Source organism: Piliocolobus tephrosceles, chromosome 2, assembly GCF_002776525.5.
Source record: "Piliocolobus tephrosceles isolate RC106 chromosome 2, ASM277652v3, whole genome shotgun sequence".
Classification (NCBI taxonomy): domain Eukaryota; kingdom Metazoa; phylum Chordata; class Mammalia; order Primates; family Cercopithecidae; genus Piliocolobus; species Piliocolobus tephrosceles.
This window is the reverse complement of record NC_045435.1, coordinates 40,538,741-40,558,448: the sequence shown is the minus strand read 5'-3', so window position 1 is coordinate 40,558,448 and position 19,708 is coordinate 40,538,741. Positions and strand designations below refer to the sequence as shown.

At 42.1% G+C, this 19,708-nt stretch overlaps 1 protein-coding gene across 10 annotated transcripts in view; it reads right to left on the bottom strand.

Annotated features, from left to right (window-relative positions):
• The window catches only part of KALRN (kalirin RhoGEF kinase), a 645,945-nt gene that overhangs the window by 297,814 nt on the left and 328,423 nt on the right, over positions 1 to 19,708 (bottom strand). For all 10 annotated transcript variants that reach the window (XM_023214983.2, XM_023214975.2, XM_023215000.2 and 7 more), the window contains exons 14-15: positions 14,209 to 14,404; positions 4,650 to 4,816 (exon numbers count right to left, since the gene is read on the bottom strand). In XM_023214983.2, coding sequence (XP_023070751.2) covers positions 4,650 to 4,816; positions 14,209 to 14,404 — 363 coding nt within the window. The remainder of the gene's footprint in view (positions 1 to 4,649; positions 4,817 to 14,208; positions 14,405 to 19,708) is intronic.

Genomic DNA, 19,708 nt, shown 5'->3' with positions numbered 1-19,708 from the left:
GATCTATTGCTTCTCAGGCCAGGAAAACTCAGCTAAGCCCAAGTCTGGAGAATGGATTTGAGTAAGTGGATGAAGATATCCACAAATGATGATGCCATTTAAACTGGGCAGGCTGAGCCTTGTAACCATGTAGGCTGGGAAGCCACCTGTAGATGGCTGTGTTCTCAAGGTCATACCTACAGCAAAGCTATGAGGTTGTACTGAAGGCAACTGACTCTAAGGACCTCTATTGTAGATGATTTATCACAAGGCATAGTTGTTTCTGAAACTCTAGCCACAGGAAAAATAATCAGCTCCTCAGATGGTAGCAGGGAGCCTGTCATATGTCCAGTATTCCTTAGTTCTAAAAATCCATAGTCTATGAGACTGCACATGTTCATCCTTCATGGTTTATAGGCTGTGGCCATATGTCCTCTTAATTATCTCCATTTTGAAACAAAAAGATGGTACTTGTCCTGTTGGCTGCCCCTCTGTTGGCTCTACTTCAATTCCTCTCTTTTATATTCAGTCAACAGAACTGAACACAGTATTCTCCACAGGAGAATGAGGACACACTAATATTTTCTCCTTTGTCCTAAACGTCCATCTTGATTATATGCAAATTTTGGCCAGCATTTGGTGCAAAGAAGGAAATTAAGCCAATGTCTTTAGTGATCAAATACATATAACTTGTTTCCTCACAGCTTAGAGACACAACATTTTATAAATCCATTTTAGCTTATTTTCTGCTAAATGCACTGCTTTGCAGGAATACATATGGAAATTCATTTAGTTTTATGCTCACTAGGTAGGTCATTCAAATCTTTCTGAATTATCTAATAGATGTGAGGTCATCTTCACCAGAGTAGTAATTTTCCTGGTAGCTATCAGAGCATTCTGTGGGGTTTGGAGAGTAATTTGGCATTGAGTGGTCCAGGGATCTGCTCCATGGGCTGTAATTAGTGGAGTGGTTTCCCTTCAAGGTCCACCATTTCTCTAGGGGTGTTTGGGCTATCTATCTTAGATATAAAGTCCTATATAAACCCTCAGAAAGAAAATCAGTTGCATCAATCAATTTCATTTTTTGAGTCCATTAATATAATTTTTAGTCTAATGTCTGTGCTTTCCTTGCTTTTCAGTACTTCACTTTAATAATATTTTGGTAAAACTACACTTAAGGTTATGATGGGCCATGATCAAATCTAAACCTTTAATCTATGAGCTCTAATGACATAGTTGTATCATCATCTATTATTGTCCTCTCCCTTTCTGCCCCCATTAGTGGCATTTCAATTAAAGTGTCCTTTTTCTTTCTTTTTTGAGACGATATTCAAAAGAGACTCTCAAGCTACTGTCTAAATTTAGCCTCACTGATCAATGCCGACATCTAAATTAACTCCCTTTTTCCAAGAGTCAACAGCTTCCAAATCAATATTTCCTGCTCCACCAATTTCCATCAAATACAAATGCCTTCTCTGAAACTGGATCAGAGGGCTCCCTAAGGAAAGAGCCTACACTTACAAGGAAAACAAGCCTGTCTAATGAGGCATGGTGGCTTAACCAAGCAGCAGTCCCTTGGCACCTCGAGGACCAATGCCCTTTGCAAAGGGCTTGGTAGATTTCCTGAGACTCTGGTTTGAGCAATTTTGTACAGTCTTGAACGACAATCCCACGGTGTGTCATTTTTGTCATGGTAGAAATAAGGAATCTCCCCACCCCCACAGAAGAATTCCTTTTTTGTCTCCTCACTCATGATATTATAAATGGGAATGTATATAAATATTAGTCCACCCTGGATTATTTATATATAGACAGTCTACTTCCCTATTTAACAAAATACTTATCATCAGCCCAGTCTCCTCCTATATAGGATGTGTAGTTGGAGAATGAATATATTTCTATTTTAATATCAGCCAAGGAAAAGAGAATTAGGGAGCTGAATCTACCACTGAGGCTGGAGAAAAATAAATTAAAAACCAGGAACAAGAGCAAATTTATATATTTCATTTCAAAGTCAAACAGGAATGATTTTCCTGTTATGTTTTGTTCAGATGGTCATTCCTGCCACCTTCCACTGATGGAAATAACCAAGTAGGTGCAGCAGAGGACTTCGATGACCTGCTGGAGCCTTGCTGACCTCAGACAGGTGCCACCCTCTCCATCAAGCTTAGGCTATGCCTGCTCTTGTCCTCTCATACATGGTACTGCTGAGGTCACAAAAACCTAAGACCATTCAGCTAGAAGGATTCTTATGTTAAATTTTGAATTGATAAACATAATTGTACATATTTATGGGATACCTGTGATATTTTGATGCAGATATACCATGTGTAGTGCACGCTGTAACTGGGATAACCATCACCTCATTTGTTTGTGTTGGAAACATTCAAATTTCTTTCTTTCAGCTATTTTGAAATATACAATAAATTGTTGTTAACTATAGTCACCCTACTGTACTACACCACACTAGAATGTATTCCTTCTAACTGTAATTTTGTCCCCATTAACTAACCTCTCCTTATCATCCCCTCCCCTCTACCCTTCTCTACCTCTGATAGCCACTACTCTACTCTCCACTTCCATGAGATCAACTTTTTTAGCTCCCACATGCGTGTAGTATTTCTGTGCCTGGCTCATTTCACTTTACCTACGTTGGAGGGCTTCTATTTCTCCTGGGACCACATGGCAAGAGTAGGGGCCAGCAGAGGCAAACAGTAGGACCTTGGATTTAGGAGGCCCGGGCTGAAGTTTCAGCTGACTAGTCAAGAGGGCTTGGGGAGCACTAACCCTATGGTACCTCAGTTTCCTCATTTGAAAAGTAAGCACAACACCACTTCTCCCCATGGGTATGTTCTCTTAAAATGACATTATAAATGAGAAAGGATTTCTCATATGAAAAGAAAATCCAGTCTTAACTACTAAGTCCCAGAATTTGCATACTCATTATTGTTCTGGGCCTGCTAGGATTTCCATCAAGTCCTTATAAATAACATGTCTCTCTGGAGACTCAGGTTTGATCCCAGTGTCATTAAGCAGAAACAACCTGGAGGGCAGCACTGTAACCCTGCCTTGCTTGGGGCTCAGGAACGTAATCTGCACAGAATACAGATCTTTAGCATGGAGTGTGTGGGCTAGAGCTCAGCACTGATTGGAAGAGATGGGGAGTGCAGAAGATAGACTTATAATAAATAACAATATAATAACTAAGAGGCATTAGAGGAAGGAATACCTTTAATATAAGGAATCAAGCAACAATTAAACAAAATAAGATGTTTTTGGCCCTCATACTAAATCAAAAGGCTTAATTCTAAAAGTTCCAGCATGCTGAGCTATGGTTTTCTGAAGAAAAAAGGTAAAAGCTCCAGCAGCCACTATAGACAAGAAAAAATGTGTTTAAAAGATGCTTTTTGCTTAGGATGATTTGGGTAGAACAGGGGCAGAAAGGGGCAACCACAGGAGTGATGTGGTACCTGCCCTGCTGGGAACCCCTCCGGGACCTGTGGAGAGTGGTGATATGCTCTCTCTCCTCAGGGTGATTGTGGTCTGCTGACCTCTTAAGCTTCAGTAGCCTCATCTATAAAATGGGAATAAAGTCTACTTCAGAGAATGGTTGTGAGGATGGATGAAGATGTGTGTAACACGCCCACAGCACTCAACAAAATGGAACTATCATCACACTTTTACTTCTTCACCCCTACCTTTGTACAAATAGCTAATTAAAACAATTACCACTTAGTCTGTTCTTAATATATGTACTTTTTGTGATTTTTATGTTTTGGAAACAGGGTCTTGCACTGTCATCCAGGCTGGGGTGCAGTGACGTGACCACAGCTCACTGCAGCTTCAAATTCCCGGACTCAAGCGATCCTTCTTCCTTAGCCTCCCAATTAGCTGGGACCACAGGCATGTGCCACCACATTCAGCTAATATGGAACATTTTTTGTGCAGTCTCACCATGTTGTCCAGGTTGGTCTTAAACTGCTGGCCTCAAGTGACTCTCTTGCCTCGCCTCCCAAAGTATTGGGACTACAGGCATGAACCACCATGCCTGGCCTGTACTATTTTAAAAATGTGACATTGGTCATTGTGTGTATGTTCCCACAGGTTCCTAAAGATTAAGCATAAAACACCTAGCATAATGCTTCATGCAGATAAGCTTTTTCCTTTTTAAAATCAACTTTAATATGGCAAGAAAATTTTCCTATAATAACCATACACACTTTGGAAATAGTGATGGTAATTGCTACTAGTTACTGAATATTAACTATGTGTCAGGCACATGAGTGCCCCAAATTAATTAACCTGACTCTATATCCTAAATATGTTTATTGATAAAGGATTTGTATATTTCCCATGGACTGCTTGACAGGATTGAGGATAGAAAGAAAGAACAGATTCAGTGACTGAAGACAAATCTGGAATGGATTGTCATGTAAGCAAGAAATCAAGCATTTGTTGTTTGAGCCACTGTATCATTGGGTCTATTTGTTACTGCAGCCAAGTTTTCAGAAACTAATAGAAGTAGTCCTTAACTTACCTATTTTTGAAGTGCCAGTTACTTAAAGGGGCACCTGTGGCTCTGTATGCCTTACCTCGTATCAGGAGCAGGTCCCAGGTCAGGCTCGGCTGGCTGAGAAACCCAGGCTGAAGGAAGAAGGGGCCGGGCTTACCTGTTTGACTTCAGCCTGGAGGTGCCGTAATTGGAGGCACTGCTCTAGCCGCTTATGAGTCTGCTCCGCATTGAGCTCCAATTCATGCTGCTTCTCATGGAGAAATTCCAATAACTCTTGCACCTGGGCTGCCAGATCAATGTCTTTTTCACAGATCAACTCAATTCCTGATTTTAAAAAATGGAAACAATTAAAAATCAGCTAGTACTGTGAAGGTTACATTCCCTTCCATATGCATAAGAAAACTGGAATTTGGAAACAGTCATTATTCACATCCTCCCAAACTCTAAACATTCCTCTGTGAAACTGAGCACCACAATGCATCCATGTCTGGGATGCCAAAATTATGCCATCTCTTTTGTATCAACTGATCCTTTGCCTGAGAATTCAACGGATGATCAGTTCCTTATTATCAACAGGAATTAGAGTTATATAGAGGTCCATCCCTAGACACGACAGCACCCAGCAATTCCTGCTGGGGGATTTGCCAACACCCAGAATATTCACAAACAAGCCTCTAAATCATATTGCAAAATCAAAAACCAAACCAAAAGACTGTCCCAGTACTTCTGCCAACGACACACTTTTTCTTTTAGCTGGTCAGATATAATTTATCATTAGATGGTAAGTTCACTCCAATGAGAGTAGCTACACAATAGTGATTTTTAAAAATTCATTTTAAATTCCCCGCAAGGGTTGCACATGGACAGTGGTGATTTTATTAGCCAACTACTTAGGTTCTCTAAAAACAGAAACTGTTAGAAATATAAACTAGCTGTCATATATTATTTATAAAATTCAGGCAAACACACCTAATAAATACAACCCAGCAATATACCACAGGGATAACGAGTGCTTATCCATTTAGAAAAAGCTTCATGTTAAAGTTGTGCCCACACAAGGAGAGTTTGCTCAGTGTTTTTCTGCTGATTTACAATTAGTAAACCCAGCCAGTCACTGACAAGTGTTCTCAAGGTTTATGTATAAACCATCCAACATTAATAAACTGTCAACGATCTGACCTGTAATGGGAACCTTGAGTCAATATATGCCAGCCAGAAGCTGTGGCCACATTCCTTGTTTACCTCCTTGTCTTACTTTTCCTATATACTTTTCCCAATTCATGAGCACAGGTGCACACACACACTTCCTCTCTTCACCATGCCAGTTCTCCTATTTATACATTATCATCAGCAGGCCTAGGTGGCCTTCATCAAATACATTTCTGCCTCAGAAATTAATGAACTCAGAGAGAAAGCAAAGGAACTGTCTTAGTAATCAAAGTCCTTCTCTTCACTAGTAACTTGAATTTGATTCCTTACTTGGCTCTCAAAGACTACATGAAAGTGTACTAGCTTTGGAATAGTCCTGAGTTGGAATCCTCACCTTGAGCAAGTTATCTAGACTCTCAGAAGCCTAATTTTGCTCATATGTAAAATATGAATTTATATACCCACCTACTTCATAAGCTACCTACCTCCTAAACTTGTGGGATTAAATGGGATGATGCATGTAAAATATCTCTCATATATACATATTACTGTGTATACCTGATACACAAAAAATACAGACCACTGCTGCTTAGTCCTGTGGCTTTCCTGACTCCTGACTCTTACTTTAAACTTTTAACTTTCTGCCTTCTCACATTCATGCCCTCTTAGTTTCTAAATGTCTCCGACTTGTTGCAAGTTGTGGCTCATGTTGTTTCTTGATTTGGATTGTCTACATATTTCTTATTTGGCCTTGTTCAGATCATTAGCTCTAGGAAAATCCTAACTCTGGACTGCTTGCTTATTCTGATCCCTGAGTCCACCTGGCTCTGCAGCTTCTTAGTTCTGTCCAAGTCCTTTCCCTGGCTCTTCATCCAACAATCTAGACCCAGTGCAGCTTTGGTCCTGATGCTGACACTTTGTCTGTGATGCTGAAGGACAGGATCTCAACCAATGATGGGGTTCAGACTTAAAAGCCCTGCAGATAAGTCACCAAAAGGTAGTGTACTTCCATGGGGATCAAACCCAAAGGAACCTGCCCCTCAACATATGGCTATCTAAAAAATAAATACCATTTGAGAGATTTCCCCATCACTCTACTCACACCATCAGAAATCCATCACTGTCACCACCAACACACCTGCAACATATAGTCGGGGGAGTATAAGGAAAGTCTGTACATGCTAAGGGAAATTTATCTCTGGAGGCAAAAATAGTGTTTTATATAAGGACAATATGGGAAAGTGGGAACATTTTTTTTTCTGGTATTACATGGTAATAATTTCAGTATCTTTTCATGTTTATTTTTTTTGTGTCTGTTTCATAATTCCAAGTCCCAGCTCCTGAAATATCTGTGGGAGACAGAGAAAAGAACGGCTTGTTCTTTTGGCAGCCAACTCCTTCTAGTTACTATTTTCAGTTACCAAGGGGATGAGGTAGAGCATCTCCTTGACTGAAATAAAAAGTAAGAACACAAAAATTTCTACCTCTGCAGTGCTTGGCATAGTGGGATGATCCCTGACTTTTATCTTTACTTTCTGGAAATGCAATTTAAGATCCATCTGCAGGGCCGGGCACGGTGGCTCAAGCCTGTAATCTCAGCACTTTGGGAGGCCGAGACGGGTGGATCACGAGGTCAGGAGATCGAGACCATCCTGGCTAACCCTGTGAAACCCTGTCTCTACTAAAAAATACAAAAAACTAGCCGGGCGAGGTGGCGGGCGCCTGTAGTCCCAGCTACTCGGGAGGCTGAGGCAGGAGAATGGCGTAAACCCAGGAGGCGGAGCTTGCAGTGAGCTGAGATCTGGCCACTGCACTCCAGCCTGGGCCACAGAGCGAGACTCCGCCTCAAAAAAAAAAAAAAAAAAAAAAAAAAAAAAAAAAAAGATCCATCTGCAGAAGCAGACGCTCTTTCTCACTTCCAGTCTCGATGCAGGTTTGTTGTAGCTCATATTCATTCTGCATGTGTCTCTGGTGTTCAGGATGCTGGGCTTGGGAAAATGTCTTTCTATGTGAGCCTCATGGCTCAACTCTGCCACACCACATGTTATCTGTCAAAGAGGACAGCCACCTGCTTAGGACATCAAACAGAGCAGTCTCCCAGCAAGTCCTGAGACTCAGTCCCTGCATTTTCATCCATCTCATTTGAGGTTGTCTTATGTGAGATAAACACAGGAAATAAAATGGATGAAGACAATCCTTATTGCACCTCTGCTCTCCTCAGGAACACATCATGTGGTGGATGGAGTAAATGGGAGGAACATGAAGATTTATTCCAGCCACACCTAGAAGAATAGAAATTACCCCCACTCCTACTGCCCCCAAACACACTGACACGAGTACCAGTTAAAGCCCATCAAATGGTAAATATCTGTCAATCAGCAGCAGGCAGCGTTTGCTTGTGTTGACATTACTGCTCTCAATCTAATGATATATCTGTTTTTCTTAGGGGCTCTCAGAAATGTGAAAAGACATGTTTCCTCTTTCCATCAAGTAGTGGAATACATTTGTGAGGAAATCATTTGTCAGGCTCTTTTTAAAAAGTTCTATTGAGACTTCTTTCTGATTTGCCCCCACAATTTCCTGTGTCCATACCCCAATCAGAACACTTCTATTCAGGTTGGTTCCTTATTAACCTATCCACGTTGTCCCAGGAATGCAGGCTTCCTGATGCCAGGGCCATGTCAGTCTTACCCATCTCTGCCTCTTCAGGCCCTAGCACAATGCTTCATTTATATCATCCAATAAATACCTAATCAATGAACAAACGAGCCTCTTCAGAGAACTGAGGTCATATGCTGTGGTGGAAAGTACCTAAGAGCTTGGGGGAAGAACCGGCTTAGGTTTGCTCTGTTTGCTATGAATGGAGAGACTCTGAGCTTCTCACCCTCTCTGAGCCCGGGTTTCCTTGTCTGTAAAATGGGAATCATAAGGAGGCCTTCTCAGGGATGTTGTGAGAACTAAGTGAGATACAATGTATACAGTGCTTGGCATCTAGTAGGCTTAAAATATTCATTTCCTCCTTTTTTCCTCTCCCTCAGAGAAATTATAATGAATACACTTTTGATTGCTGATGGAACTATTGAATGGCTTGTACAAAATGTAAATACAAAATCTTACTGACAGGTGTTTATGTACTCACCTAATGTGTATCATTGGAAACTATGGTGGCTTTAATGCTGTTAGACTGCTTCTCTCAACCCTGGCTCACATCAGATTCAGCAGATAATTTTTTTTTTTTCTTTTAGACTGAGTTTTGCTGCGTCGCCCAAGCTGGAGTGCAGTGGCGCGATCTCGGCTCACTGCAACCTCTGCCTCCTGGGTTCAAGCGATTCTCCTGCCTCAGCCTCCCAAGTATCGCTGGAGAATTTTTTTTTAAATCACCATGTCCTAACCACACCCCAGACCAATAACCTCAGAATCTCTGTGGTCGGGACCCAGCCATTAGTAAGTCTTAAAGCTCCAGGCGTGATTCCAACATGCAACCAAGATTATGAACCACTGGATAAGACGGTACAATGGCCAGAAACCTGGGGAAACAGACATATTCCTTCTGCTACACTCAGCGAATGCTCTGCATTGGTGTTTGTTTAGGGCTAAAAGCCACAGCTAACAACGATAAGCATTAGTTTGCTTTCGTTTGTTACCAGGTGAGGGTACCACTTTAATTTCCTCAAGGAGAGAGGTGACCATGGTCTAGAGTAAGATTCAGATATTTCTGGCTATGCGGCCCATACTTGTAACACGTTTTTAAAAACTATGTTCTTTAAATATCGGTATCTGCCTCAGATACAGAACATCTTCTTTTCTCTTTTCTCCTCCCCTGTCCATTCCTCTTTCTGTGTCACTCCGTCTACCTAACACTCAGTTCAGAAATCACAAAGTCCTTTAATGAGGTTTTTACATCAGTGTTCTCAATACTGGTTGTACCTTAAAATCACCTGGGAAGTTAAAAAAAATCTGGGCCCACACCAGACCAATTAACTAAGAGTCCCTGAGGGATGGGGCCCAGACATTGGTATTTTTAAGAAGTTCTCAGGTGATTCTCAATCTACAGCCAGGCTAAGAACCATTGTTTTATGTCAAGGTTTTTTCTTCCCCTCCTCTCAGCCCCTCAGATCCACATTCCTATTAACCCCAGAGTAGCTTTCATGTTGAAAATAATAATAATAATAATTTAAAAACCCAGATTTTTTTTCTTTCCTTTTTGAAAGAAAAAAACATCTGTTCCACCCACATTGATGTTCATTCTTGATTAATTCAGCAACATTACTATTAAGAACTTGCTAGGCACAAGACACTGGCTCTGCTAGATGCTGGAAATGGAAAGAGGGAAGAAATAATTTGTTCCTTCATGCTGCTGACTACAGGAACACAAATAACTTCAACAGAATGTAGCATGTGCTAGGAGTACAACATATACTACTCGCCAAGCTTCACTGAACCCTTTCCATCCTCCCGTGTTATCCCACTTCATCCTCACATGACCCTATGTGGTAAGGATTCTGAAGATCACTACTTTTCAGAGGAAGGCAAGGTTTAGAGAGACAGGTGAACACGTACAAGGACACTCAGGTCCTAAGAGGTGCGGCCGGGATTTCAACCCAGGGTTTCCTCTTGATTTTGTATTCTAGCCTTTACGCTCAAGGAGAAGAGTGAGCCTCACAAAACTTAATTTATTTTAAGAATTTATTTATTATTAAACATTGGGGTTGGGTTCTTCTCAGGCAAAGTAAATTTTAAGTATCATGGCAACAGACTCCAGAGATTTCTCATTTACAAACATTGTATAAAGAGAGAAGTTGATGTTTTGAGTAAATCACAAAAGCAACATATCCATAGGGTATGTTGCTCTTGTCTTACTCCTCGAGTCAAGTGTAACAGTCGCATGGTCAGATTTCATGGGAGAGAAGAAGTATGGCCTGGCCAATGAGGGCAGTTAGGCTGAATTACGGAAAGTGAGAATTGGAGGGAACCTTAGGAACCAAGGCCTGCCACATTAGACAGAAGAAGAAACTAAAGTCTAAAGAGAAAAGGGACTTCCAAAATCAGACTGCTAGTTGGTGGTGGAACTGGACCTTGAATTCAGCCAGCATGTTTCCCCCAACTTCTTTCAGCAAAACCCACCACCTCCCAACTTGAGGCTCAAATAGATGATTCCACAGTGAGGAAAGAACAATGAGCAAATTAAGAAATTGTTCCTATTTATTCCTGAGCCTGATGTTAAGCAAAGGCTTTTGCTTTGGTTAGAGTTGTGGGTACACCAGAGCGATTTAGCAGAGCCTGGCTCAATATTAGAAACTTCACACTTGAAAAGAAGCATATACAAATTCCCTAGTTCCATTTGCTACTACAAAATCAAAGCATAAGCCCTTATTCAGCATGAACTAAAGACCAACAAAAGTGTTAATATTGCTAATTGTCCTTTTTCTAAGATCACAGTTTATTTTACCTTTAGTCCAAATACAGTCCATTTGGACTGTAACTCCCCAAGCCATTTATTGCCTCAGTCCTGTGTCTCTGAAGTCTTACATTCCTCAGCCATTGGGGGTCAAGGCCCACCTGGGCTCACCTCTTACTCCATCCCCGCCCTCCAGCTCTGGTGTGAATCTACCCTCCGTTTCCCTAAGCCCAGAGGTAAGTTAGATGCCTCCCCTGCAGAACCAGGCATTCAGCCAGACAGGGAGTGAGCATTCCTAAAACCCCTGGATTCATTCTCTTGAAAGCCTCATGGTGTACGCCAGACTGAACAGCTAGCTGTGGTAGGAGCAGGAGAACAGCCAGCCTCAGTAAGAGGCGCTGAAGAGGCTAATCAAACCTCTTTTGACAAAGCTCATTTCTAGGACAGGATATTGTGAGGGTGGGCAGCCCATCTGCCTGGGGTGTTTTCACCCACTCAGCCCTCATGGTTTAGGTGGACGCCAAGCACAGCCCACCTCAGCCATAAGCAGTCCTCAGGGACTTCCAGCTCCCAGTAGTCTTTCTGTTACTATGGATACTTGGCTCTTGGGACAGAGGTTGGCTTGCCCAGGGTCACGTCAGCACCCTGGTAGTAAGTGCTGCAGGTGTCCAGGCAGACAAGGCTCCTTTTCCTGCTGGACACATCCACCATGAGAGATGAAGGGTGAGCATCCCTGCATAGCTTCTCTGCCCGTCTCTCTGCTAGATGCTGTGTCTGCATTCTCTTATGGTTCCCAGTCGTAGCTACATAGATAGCTACAGTGAGTACCATGAGGGCAGGTCATGGGGCTAAATGCTGAGTCCAGGTAAGATTCCCAATCACAGAGAAAGGATTATGGTTTCCCCGACTTCCCTAATAAGGTACAGTCCATGTCCTAGAACACTGACTTCCAATTTTTAATGTACACACCATTTACCTGGAGATTTCATTAACATATACTTTCAGATTCACAAGTCTGCGATAAGGCCAGCAATTTTGCATTCCTAATCTGCTCCCAAGTGATGCTGGTGCTGCCGGGCCCAGGGCCCACACTGAGTAGCAACATACTAGGTCAGCGGTGCACAAAATCACCTGGAGGGCTAATTGAACCACAGATTGCTGGGCCACACTCTGCTCACCCATAGACTATTTAAGCAACACTGCCTTATTCATGAATCCACCCCTCAGATCAGTCTCTGCTTTGGAATTCTTTGACCCTTAGACTATTTAAGCAACATTGCCACGTACTCTTGTGTATAGGGCTTTAAGAGTATGCGCTGTTTCAATGCCTATAGCAACAGCAAAGGAACCACAGCAAACATTTATGTTATGAGATTCTGATGTAATGGGTTCAGTTATGGGCCCTTGGACTCGCATTTCAAACATATCCTCAGGTGATGCTAATGCTGCTGATATGGGGATCACATTTTGAGAGCCGCTATCCTAGGTCATTCCGGAGATGTCAGCTGTTGTGGCTTCATTATCACGATTAAAAGCAGTGGTTCTTGGCCCTGGCCACACAGCTGAATAATCTGAGGAGCTTTTCGCTGTTGCCCAAGTTCCATTTAGAGGTAGTTAAATCAGAATATCAGGGCATGGGGCCTGGGCAGTGTCATTTAAAAAATGTCCCCAGACTGCAAGGTGAGTAGCCCTTCCTGGGACTACACAGAGCACTAGCTGCACACCTGTGAACAGGCCTGGGTCTCAGATGCAGTCTGTTCACAGCACAGATGAAAATTCAAGGACAGACTATGTTGACAAAAGTGAACAGAATTTACTACACTGTCTCTCCTCTGGTCAGGAGTAAAGTCCCTTTGAATGCTGGTCTTTACTCTTTCAGGTCATCAAAAGAAACACAGTACTTTAAAGTTCAGTATGACTGCTAAGGTCCCCCCGACATCTCAGGATTTCCATATCCTTCAGGATAAGCAGGGACATGGCCCAACTGCGTTTTATAGTTGATGGCCTTAGTCCACTGTCTACCTCGTGCTGGAGAGTGAGCCAACAAGGACCTGGGTAGGAGGGCAGTGGAGTGGGTTGGGAGGTAGAGTTACGGGCTCTAGCATTCCCCTGGGATGTGACCAGCCATGTGACTTCTTTTCTTCTGGACCAGTGGATCATCATGGCGCTCTCTCATTCTAACATCAAACACTGACTTGGGGAGTGGGAAGTATAATAGTAAGGACTCACTCACTTGTTAGATAAATTTTGAATAAATCTTGAGCAGGAAAAGAAGTTAAATCTGAGTAACTCAGCCATGTTTTTCTGAGAAGTTACAAAATTACATGATCTTGTCATAAATGTTTATCAGTACTTATACTCACCCAAAGACCACTGATTAAAAATTGAGGAGACTAAGAAGCAGGAACAGGAGACAAGGAGATAGCTTAGGAGTAGAGGATAGGGCTAGAGAATGCATGCTGGCAGCAAGGGTCAGGAGCAGAAGAGGAAACCGCTACACATGTGAATACAATCCATATGAATGTCTGACTGCTTCTGGTTTGTTTTTCCAGGCTACCATTTTTTAAAGGAACCTGTGCTGATTGCCATCATCAGTTCTCTCACTCTCTCTGCAGACCAGGAGACCCTGGCCCTATTCTCAACTTGAGCACAGCCTAACTGGGTAACCTTGGACACTATTTCAGCTCTCATGGCTTCCGTTTCTTTTCTTTTTTTTTTTTTTTCATCTGACTCCTGCACAGGCTGGAGTGCAGTGGCATGGTCTCTGCTCACTGCAGCCTCCATCTCCCAGGTTGAAGAGATTCTCCTGCCTCAGCCTCCCGAGTCGCTGGGATTACAGGCGTCCACCACCACACCTGGATAATTTTTGTATTTTTAGTAGACATGGGGTTTCACCATGTTGGCCAGGCTGCTCTCGAACTCCTGACCTCAAATGATCCACCCACCTCAGCCTTCCAAAATGCTGGGATTACAGGCATGAGCCACCACACCTGGTCTCGTTTCCTTTCTTTTTCTTTTTCTTTTTTTTTTTTTAATGTGGGTAAAAGTCTCTATTCTTTGTATTTGTAGGAATAAAATGAATAAACGATGTAGCAGTGCCCCTTGTAGGCTAGCTGGTATGCTTGTTTTCATCATCTCCCCTGCCAGAAGAATGAGCGAGGTCACCCACCTGATGCCTGGACCTCCATGATGTACTGGTGCAGATCCTGTCCCTGCTGGATGACCTCAAAAGTCATGTTGTTCATGGCTAACTTCCGTTCTGTGTGGCGCTGCAGCCGCTGTTCTGCCAGGGTTAGGTCTTCTGTGTTGAAGTCATTCATCTGCCGAAGCAAGTCTTCATTCCAGGCGTCTAGCTCTGCTGTCACCTGTGAGGGAACCACTGTCGTCAGCACAGGCTCACCAGGTCCACGAGAGACTGTTAGGTTAAGACTTACAATTCCAAGCCTTCTTCATGAATCCACCCCTCAGATAAGTCTCTGCTTTGGAATTCTTCAACCCTTAGACTATTTAAGCAACATTGCCATGCACTCTTGTATACATGGTTCCAAGAGTGCTCTCTAGGTTTTTCAATGCCTATAGCAACAGAAAAGGAACAGCAGCAAACATTTATATTATGAATTATGGCTTATAGAGTTTTTGCATACTCCTTGCTGTTCAATCCTCACAATAACCCAGTGAGGCAGGCATGATGGAGATCTCCAGGTCCATCTTCTAGAAGAGGAAGTTGACCCTCACACAGACAGATGGGTGATTTAACCTGCCAGAGACAGATACAGTTCTTCTACTAACTGCAAAGACTTTGTCTACCATCCCACCGTGGTTGCTGTAACAATTTTCATAACTAAAGAGGTTCTCAGAAATTAAGTAGTGAGTTTATTTCAGAAATAGAAACAGAGGGCTAGAAAAGCCTGGTGAATGGCCCAAAGTTACACAATCAGTTAAAGAGCAGTGTCCATCAAACCCAGGGGTCCTACTCTGGTTCCCATGTTGTATTGTGCAACATCCTGTCCTTCTATTACAAAGGTTGACACCTAAAAATAGTGACTAAACACTAAACAAAATATAAACGTGTAGCATACCTCCAGAAATTCAAGCAGATTTAATCAATTGAAAGGCATTCATGATTCTAATGAATACTAAAGCATGCAATGAATGGAAATATTGCCCTAATAGCAACTTGCTAATTGTTCATTTCTCTACACCTTAACTCACATGACTTCACCAGGTCTACTCTCAGTTTTCTGCTAATGGGGACTAAATCCTATACTTCCTTTACAATCTCTGCAATCATCCACAGACTAGGAACTCAGAAGACTGAACTAGATAACTCCACCTGTGTGAATCAAAATTAAAAGTCTGTAAATGTGGTTTTCAGATCTGCTATCTCGTGCTACCTCCATGACACCCCTGTGAAGGTGACAGCATGTGTACTGTCATCCTCTTTTCTCAGGAAAGTGTCACTCCAGGTCACACATTCCCAGGATGGTCCAGGCCATCTAAGCATATATCCCAGAGCCTTAGTTGAGTGGTTTTCATGATGCTGGGTCTCACACCAGCTCCCACATGGCATAAGCTTCCAAGTTATAAAAAACTGCTGCTCCAGGAGCATCAGTGACACAGGGAGACAGACGATGGACTGAGGCAAGTGGGAGCGGTGCTCTTATATCCCATGCTGGGGCACACGTGCTGGGATGGGAAAGCCCAGCAGCCCCTCACAAGGGGCTGCTGTCTGGGTCACAGGATTTCATTTTTGTCTAACAGCAAGACCCTTCTTCAAGCAAAACAGAAACAGGTTAAATTGTACTTGCTCTCTTTGAAGCAGAAATGGGGACATTGAAAATATCACCCTTGCTGCCCTAGGTTCTCACTTCACACCCCATATCTTTTCAGGTCAATTGAGAGAACTGCTGAGCTCAGCAGGAAAACCCAGCATTACTTATTGCGGGGCATCCTTGGGGGATCCGGGAACCAGTGGGTTGACAGGCAACGTAGGTTTTTGTTGTAGCCCCAACTTTGAAAAGTACTTCATTGTCTAACTCAAGAATGGGGTTAGACTCATGAGACTAAAAGAGATTATTTTTAAAAAGATAATTTAGCCTGGGTGCAGTGGCTTGTGCCTATAATCCCAGTGCTTTGGGAGGCCAAGGTGGGAGGATCACTTGAGGCCAGGAGTTCAAGACCAGCCTGGTCAATGCAGTGAGACCCTGTCTCTCCAAAACAAATAATAATAAATTAGCCAGGCATGGTGGCATGCACCTGTTGTCCTTGCAACTTGGGAGACTGAGGCAGGAGAATCACTTAAGCCCAGGAGTTCAAGGTTGCAGTGAGCGATTATTATGCCACTGCACTCCAGCTTGGGTGATAGAGACCCTGTTTCTTTAAAAAAAAAAAAAAAGAAAGAAAGAAAGAAAAAAAAAGCATAATTTAAAACATAAATAGGCTTTTACAGTTTTTATAGAACTAGGCCTGTAAATATCTTTTTTCGTTACTGTATTTTAAAAACTGATGTATAATTTACATACAAAATACACATATTTTAAGCATTCAGTTCTGAGTCTTGACAATTTTATACACCCATGTAGTCATCGCCAAAATTAAACTATAGAGCCTTTCCATCACTCTAGAGAACCTACTTGTGCCCCCTTTCAATCCATTCCTCCCCTCCCCAACCCACAACTAGGTACCAATTTCTGATTTCTATCATCATAGATGTAGTTTTGCCTATTCTTGAATTTCATATGAATGAAATCATACAGAATATACTTTTTTAACATTTGGTTTTTTCACAACATGCTGTATCAAGATTCATCCATGTGGCTGTGTGCATGCGTAGTTCATTCCTTGCTACAGCTGAATAGAGTACCATTGTATAGATAGGCCACAATGTGCTTATCCATTCTCCTCCTAATGAATTCTTGGGTTGTTTCCAGTGTTTATCTAATACAAATAAGGTTGATGTGAAAGTTCTTATAGATGCCTTTCTGGGGACATAGGTTTTCATTGCTCTTGCATAATTACCTGCGGAATTACATATAGGCCATAGGGTAGGTGTATGTTCGACTTTATAAGGGAACCATCAGAGTTCCTCAAAATGATTGTAATATTTTACATTCCCAGTAGCAATGTATTCAAGTTCCAGTTGCTCTACATCCTCACCATCATTTGGCATTATCAGTCTATTTAATTTTAGCCATGCTAGGAGGTGTGAAGCGCTATTTCATTATGGTTTTAAGTTGTATTTTCCTGATGATTCATAATGGTGAGAACATTTTCAAATGTTTATTGACCATTTGTATATCTACTTTTGTAAGATGTCTTTTCAAGTCTTTTGCCCTTTTTAAAAAATTGAGTTAATTACTTTTTCATTGTAGATTTGTAAAAGTTCTAAATATATTCTGGATGTAAGTTCTTTATTGGATAATATATGGAAAATAGCCCAAACCACAATTTTACTCCATTTTCTGGCCTACAAACTAAGGGGAATTAGAATAAAACTAAGACAACAAGCATGAAAGGAAGAGCCTGCCTTTTCTTTCAATTTTAGGTTCTGTTTGTTTCTGTGAAACTGAGTCTATGAGGTATCTATTTGCTGCAGGAAGATCCAAGGAGTCCCATAGCCAGGAATCTATGGAGTAGAAGGTGCCGACGGTCCTGGTGAGGGAGAACAGAGTCAGGTCAGAGGGCTTTAGTTGAGAGAGTGATCTCAGAGGTCTGGGATCTTGGGAATTCTAATCTAAGCTAAATGTGAAATATGTCCAGGATTCTATATCTGGTGTTTCTATATTCTTTCCTCTCCTCTCCTTACTCTCCTCCACTCTCATCGCCTGACACCATTGAATTGAGGAACCCAGGTCTGTTATGAAGCCTGGAGAATGGGAATTTCCAGGGCCTTCTCCTAAGGCTGCCCTCCCTGGGTCCACAGGCTCTCTCCTCTTTCTGTTGTACTCCCCTTCCTTCTCTCCCCCAGGCACTGATGCCCACAGCTTTCAACTAGTCTGATTTGTGTGTGTTTAATGTATACTGGAATTTAAATTATTCTCTTTCCTAAGTATTTTCTGTTTCCTCTAGGAATGTTTTTTTCATTAGGTTCTTCCTCCCCATCTTCCTTCTGGGGCATAAGGTTGGAAGACAATAGGGGCCCATTTTTCAAAAAGAAAAATAGTTGTTTTCAAACATGAAGTTGACCTTACTGCTAATAAACAAACCTTTTTTCCAGCCTTACCCTGTGCTCTTGTTATGAACCAGTCAGATGGTTTACTTGCTGATGCTAAGAGCAAGTTCTGCTGTCTCCAGCCTTCTTCACTGGTCTAATAGCCCTGAAATGCCCTTGTCCTTCCTCCCAATCTGCTTAAGCCCTGACCATCCTTCAGAGTAAACCCTCTGGCATGAAGAGCTTCACGACAACACCCAGACCCAGATATTTTTCTCTGGCTTATCTAATAACACGGGTCATGGGTGAGTTTGCTAATACAGAGAGACAAGACTGAAAAGAAAAACCCGTGCCAGCGAGTGAATTCAGTGATTTAACTCCATCTGGAGAGAATTTGTTCAGGCTAGAAACTAGGGCCTGAAGCCAGTGAATGTAAGATGGAACACAGGGTTCCCAGAGGGCATTCCACTTTCAGTCAACCTATTTTGCTTTCTCCTTCCACTCAGTTACCTCCGTCTCAGCTCCTGGCCCGCTCAGTTCCCCACTTGCTCTAGTGGCCTCTGTCTCCCTTACTCTCCTGAATTAATTGGAGAATTAGGAAATGATGACTTATTTGACAGATACATTGGCAATATTTCTATTCTAACAATTATCTACTCTGAGATATCAATAAGGGAAACCAGAGACAGAGCCAAAATAAAATTTAAAAAAGGGTAAGAGGCAGTGGGAAATGGAAAATGAGAAGCCTCACTTCACAAAGAAGCCCAAGCTGTTCCTGCTAGATGAGATCCACCAAATCCAGTGTTCTGCCATGAAAATTTGCTTCATAGGAGTTGGTTTAGCAGTCACCTTGAGCTCTGTTTTCAGAGAGCTCTCTCCATTGGTTCCTCCTGTTTTCTTGGTATTCCCCAGTATTTATGTGTAGAGAAAGCTATAATCCCTCTTCCCCAGATGTTTTGATGTGTATCTGCCTGAATCAAAATTCACCTGCCCCCCCTTTTATTCCCACTTCCTATGGTCTACCCACTTCAACTTTTTATCACCTGCAACACTGGAAATCTCACTGTGTAGTTCTTTCTTCAGATCAGTGTTTTGATGTTGGCAATAATGACGAAGAAGACAGTATGACTGAAGAAGACATTTTGCTTTGTATTGTGCATTTATCATGCGGCAGGCAGTGTGTTAAGTGTTTGATCAACTTTATTTAATCCTCATAGCACTATAGGAGGAAATGAAAGCACGGAGAAGTCATATAGTTTTTCCCATGGTCTCAGAGCTGGTGGTGGCAAAGCTGAGCATTTAATGATCAAGTCCAATGCTCTTAGCCATGGTGTTACATCAATAGGGCTGCCCCAAGAATTGATTTTGGGGCGTATCCTTCTTTTTACTATTCTCACTTAAGAAATGTGCCAGTTTTACCCTTCCTGTTTTCTTCTAAAAAACAAAACAAAACAAAACAAAAACAAACAAACAAAACCTCATAATTCAGTTTTCTTCACTTCACATGAGCCTTTTAAAT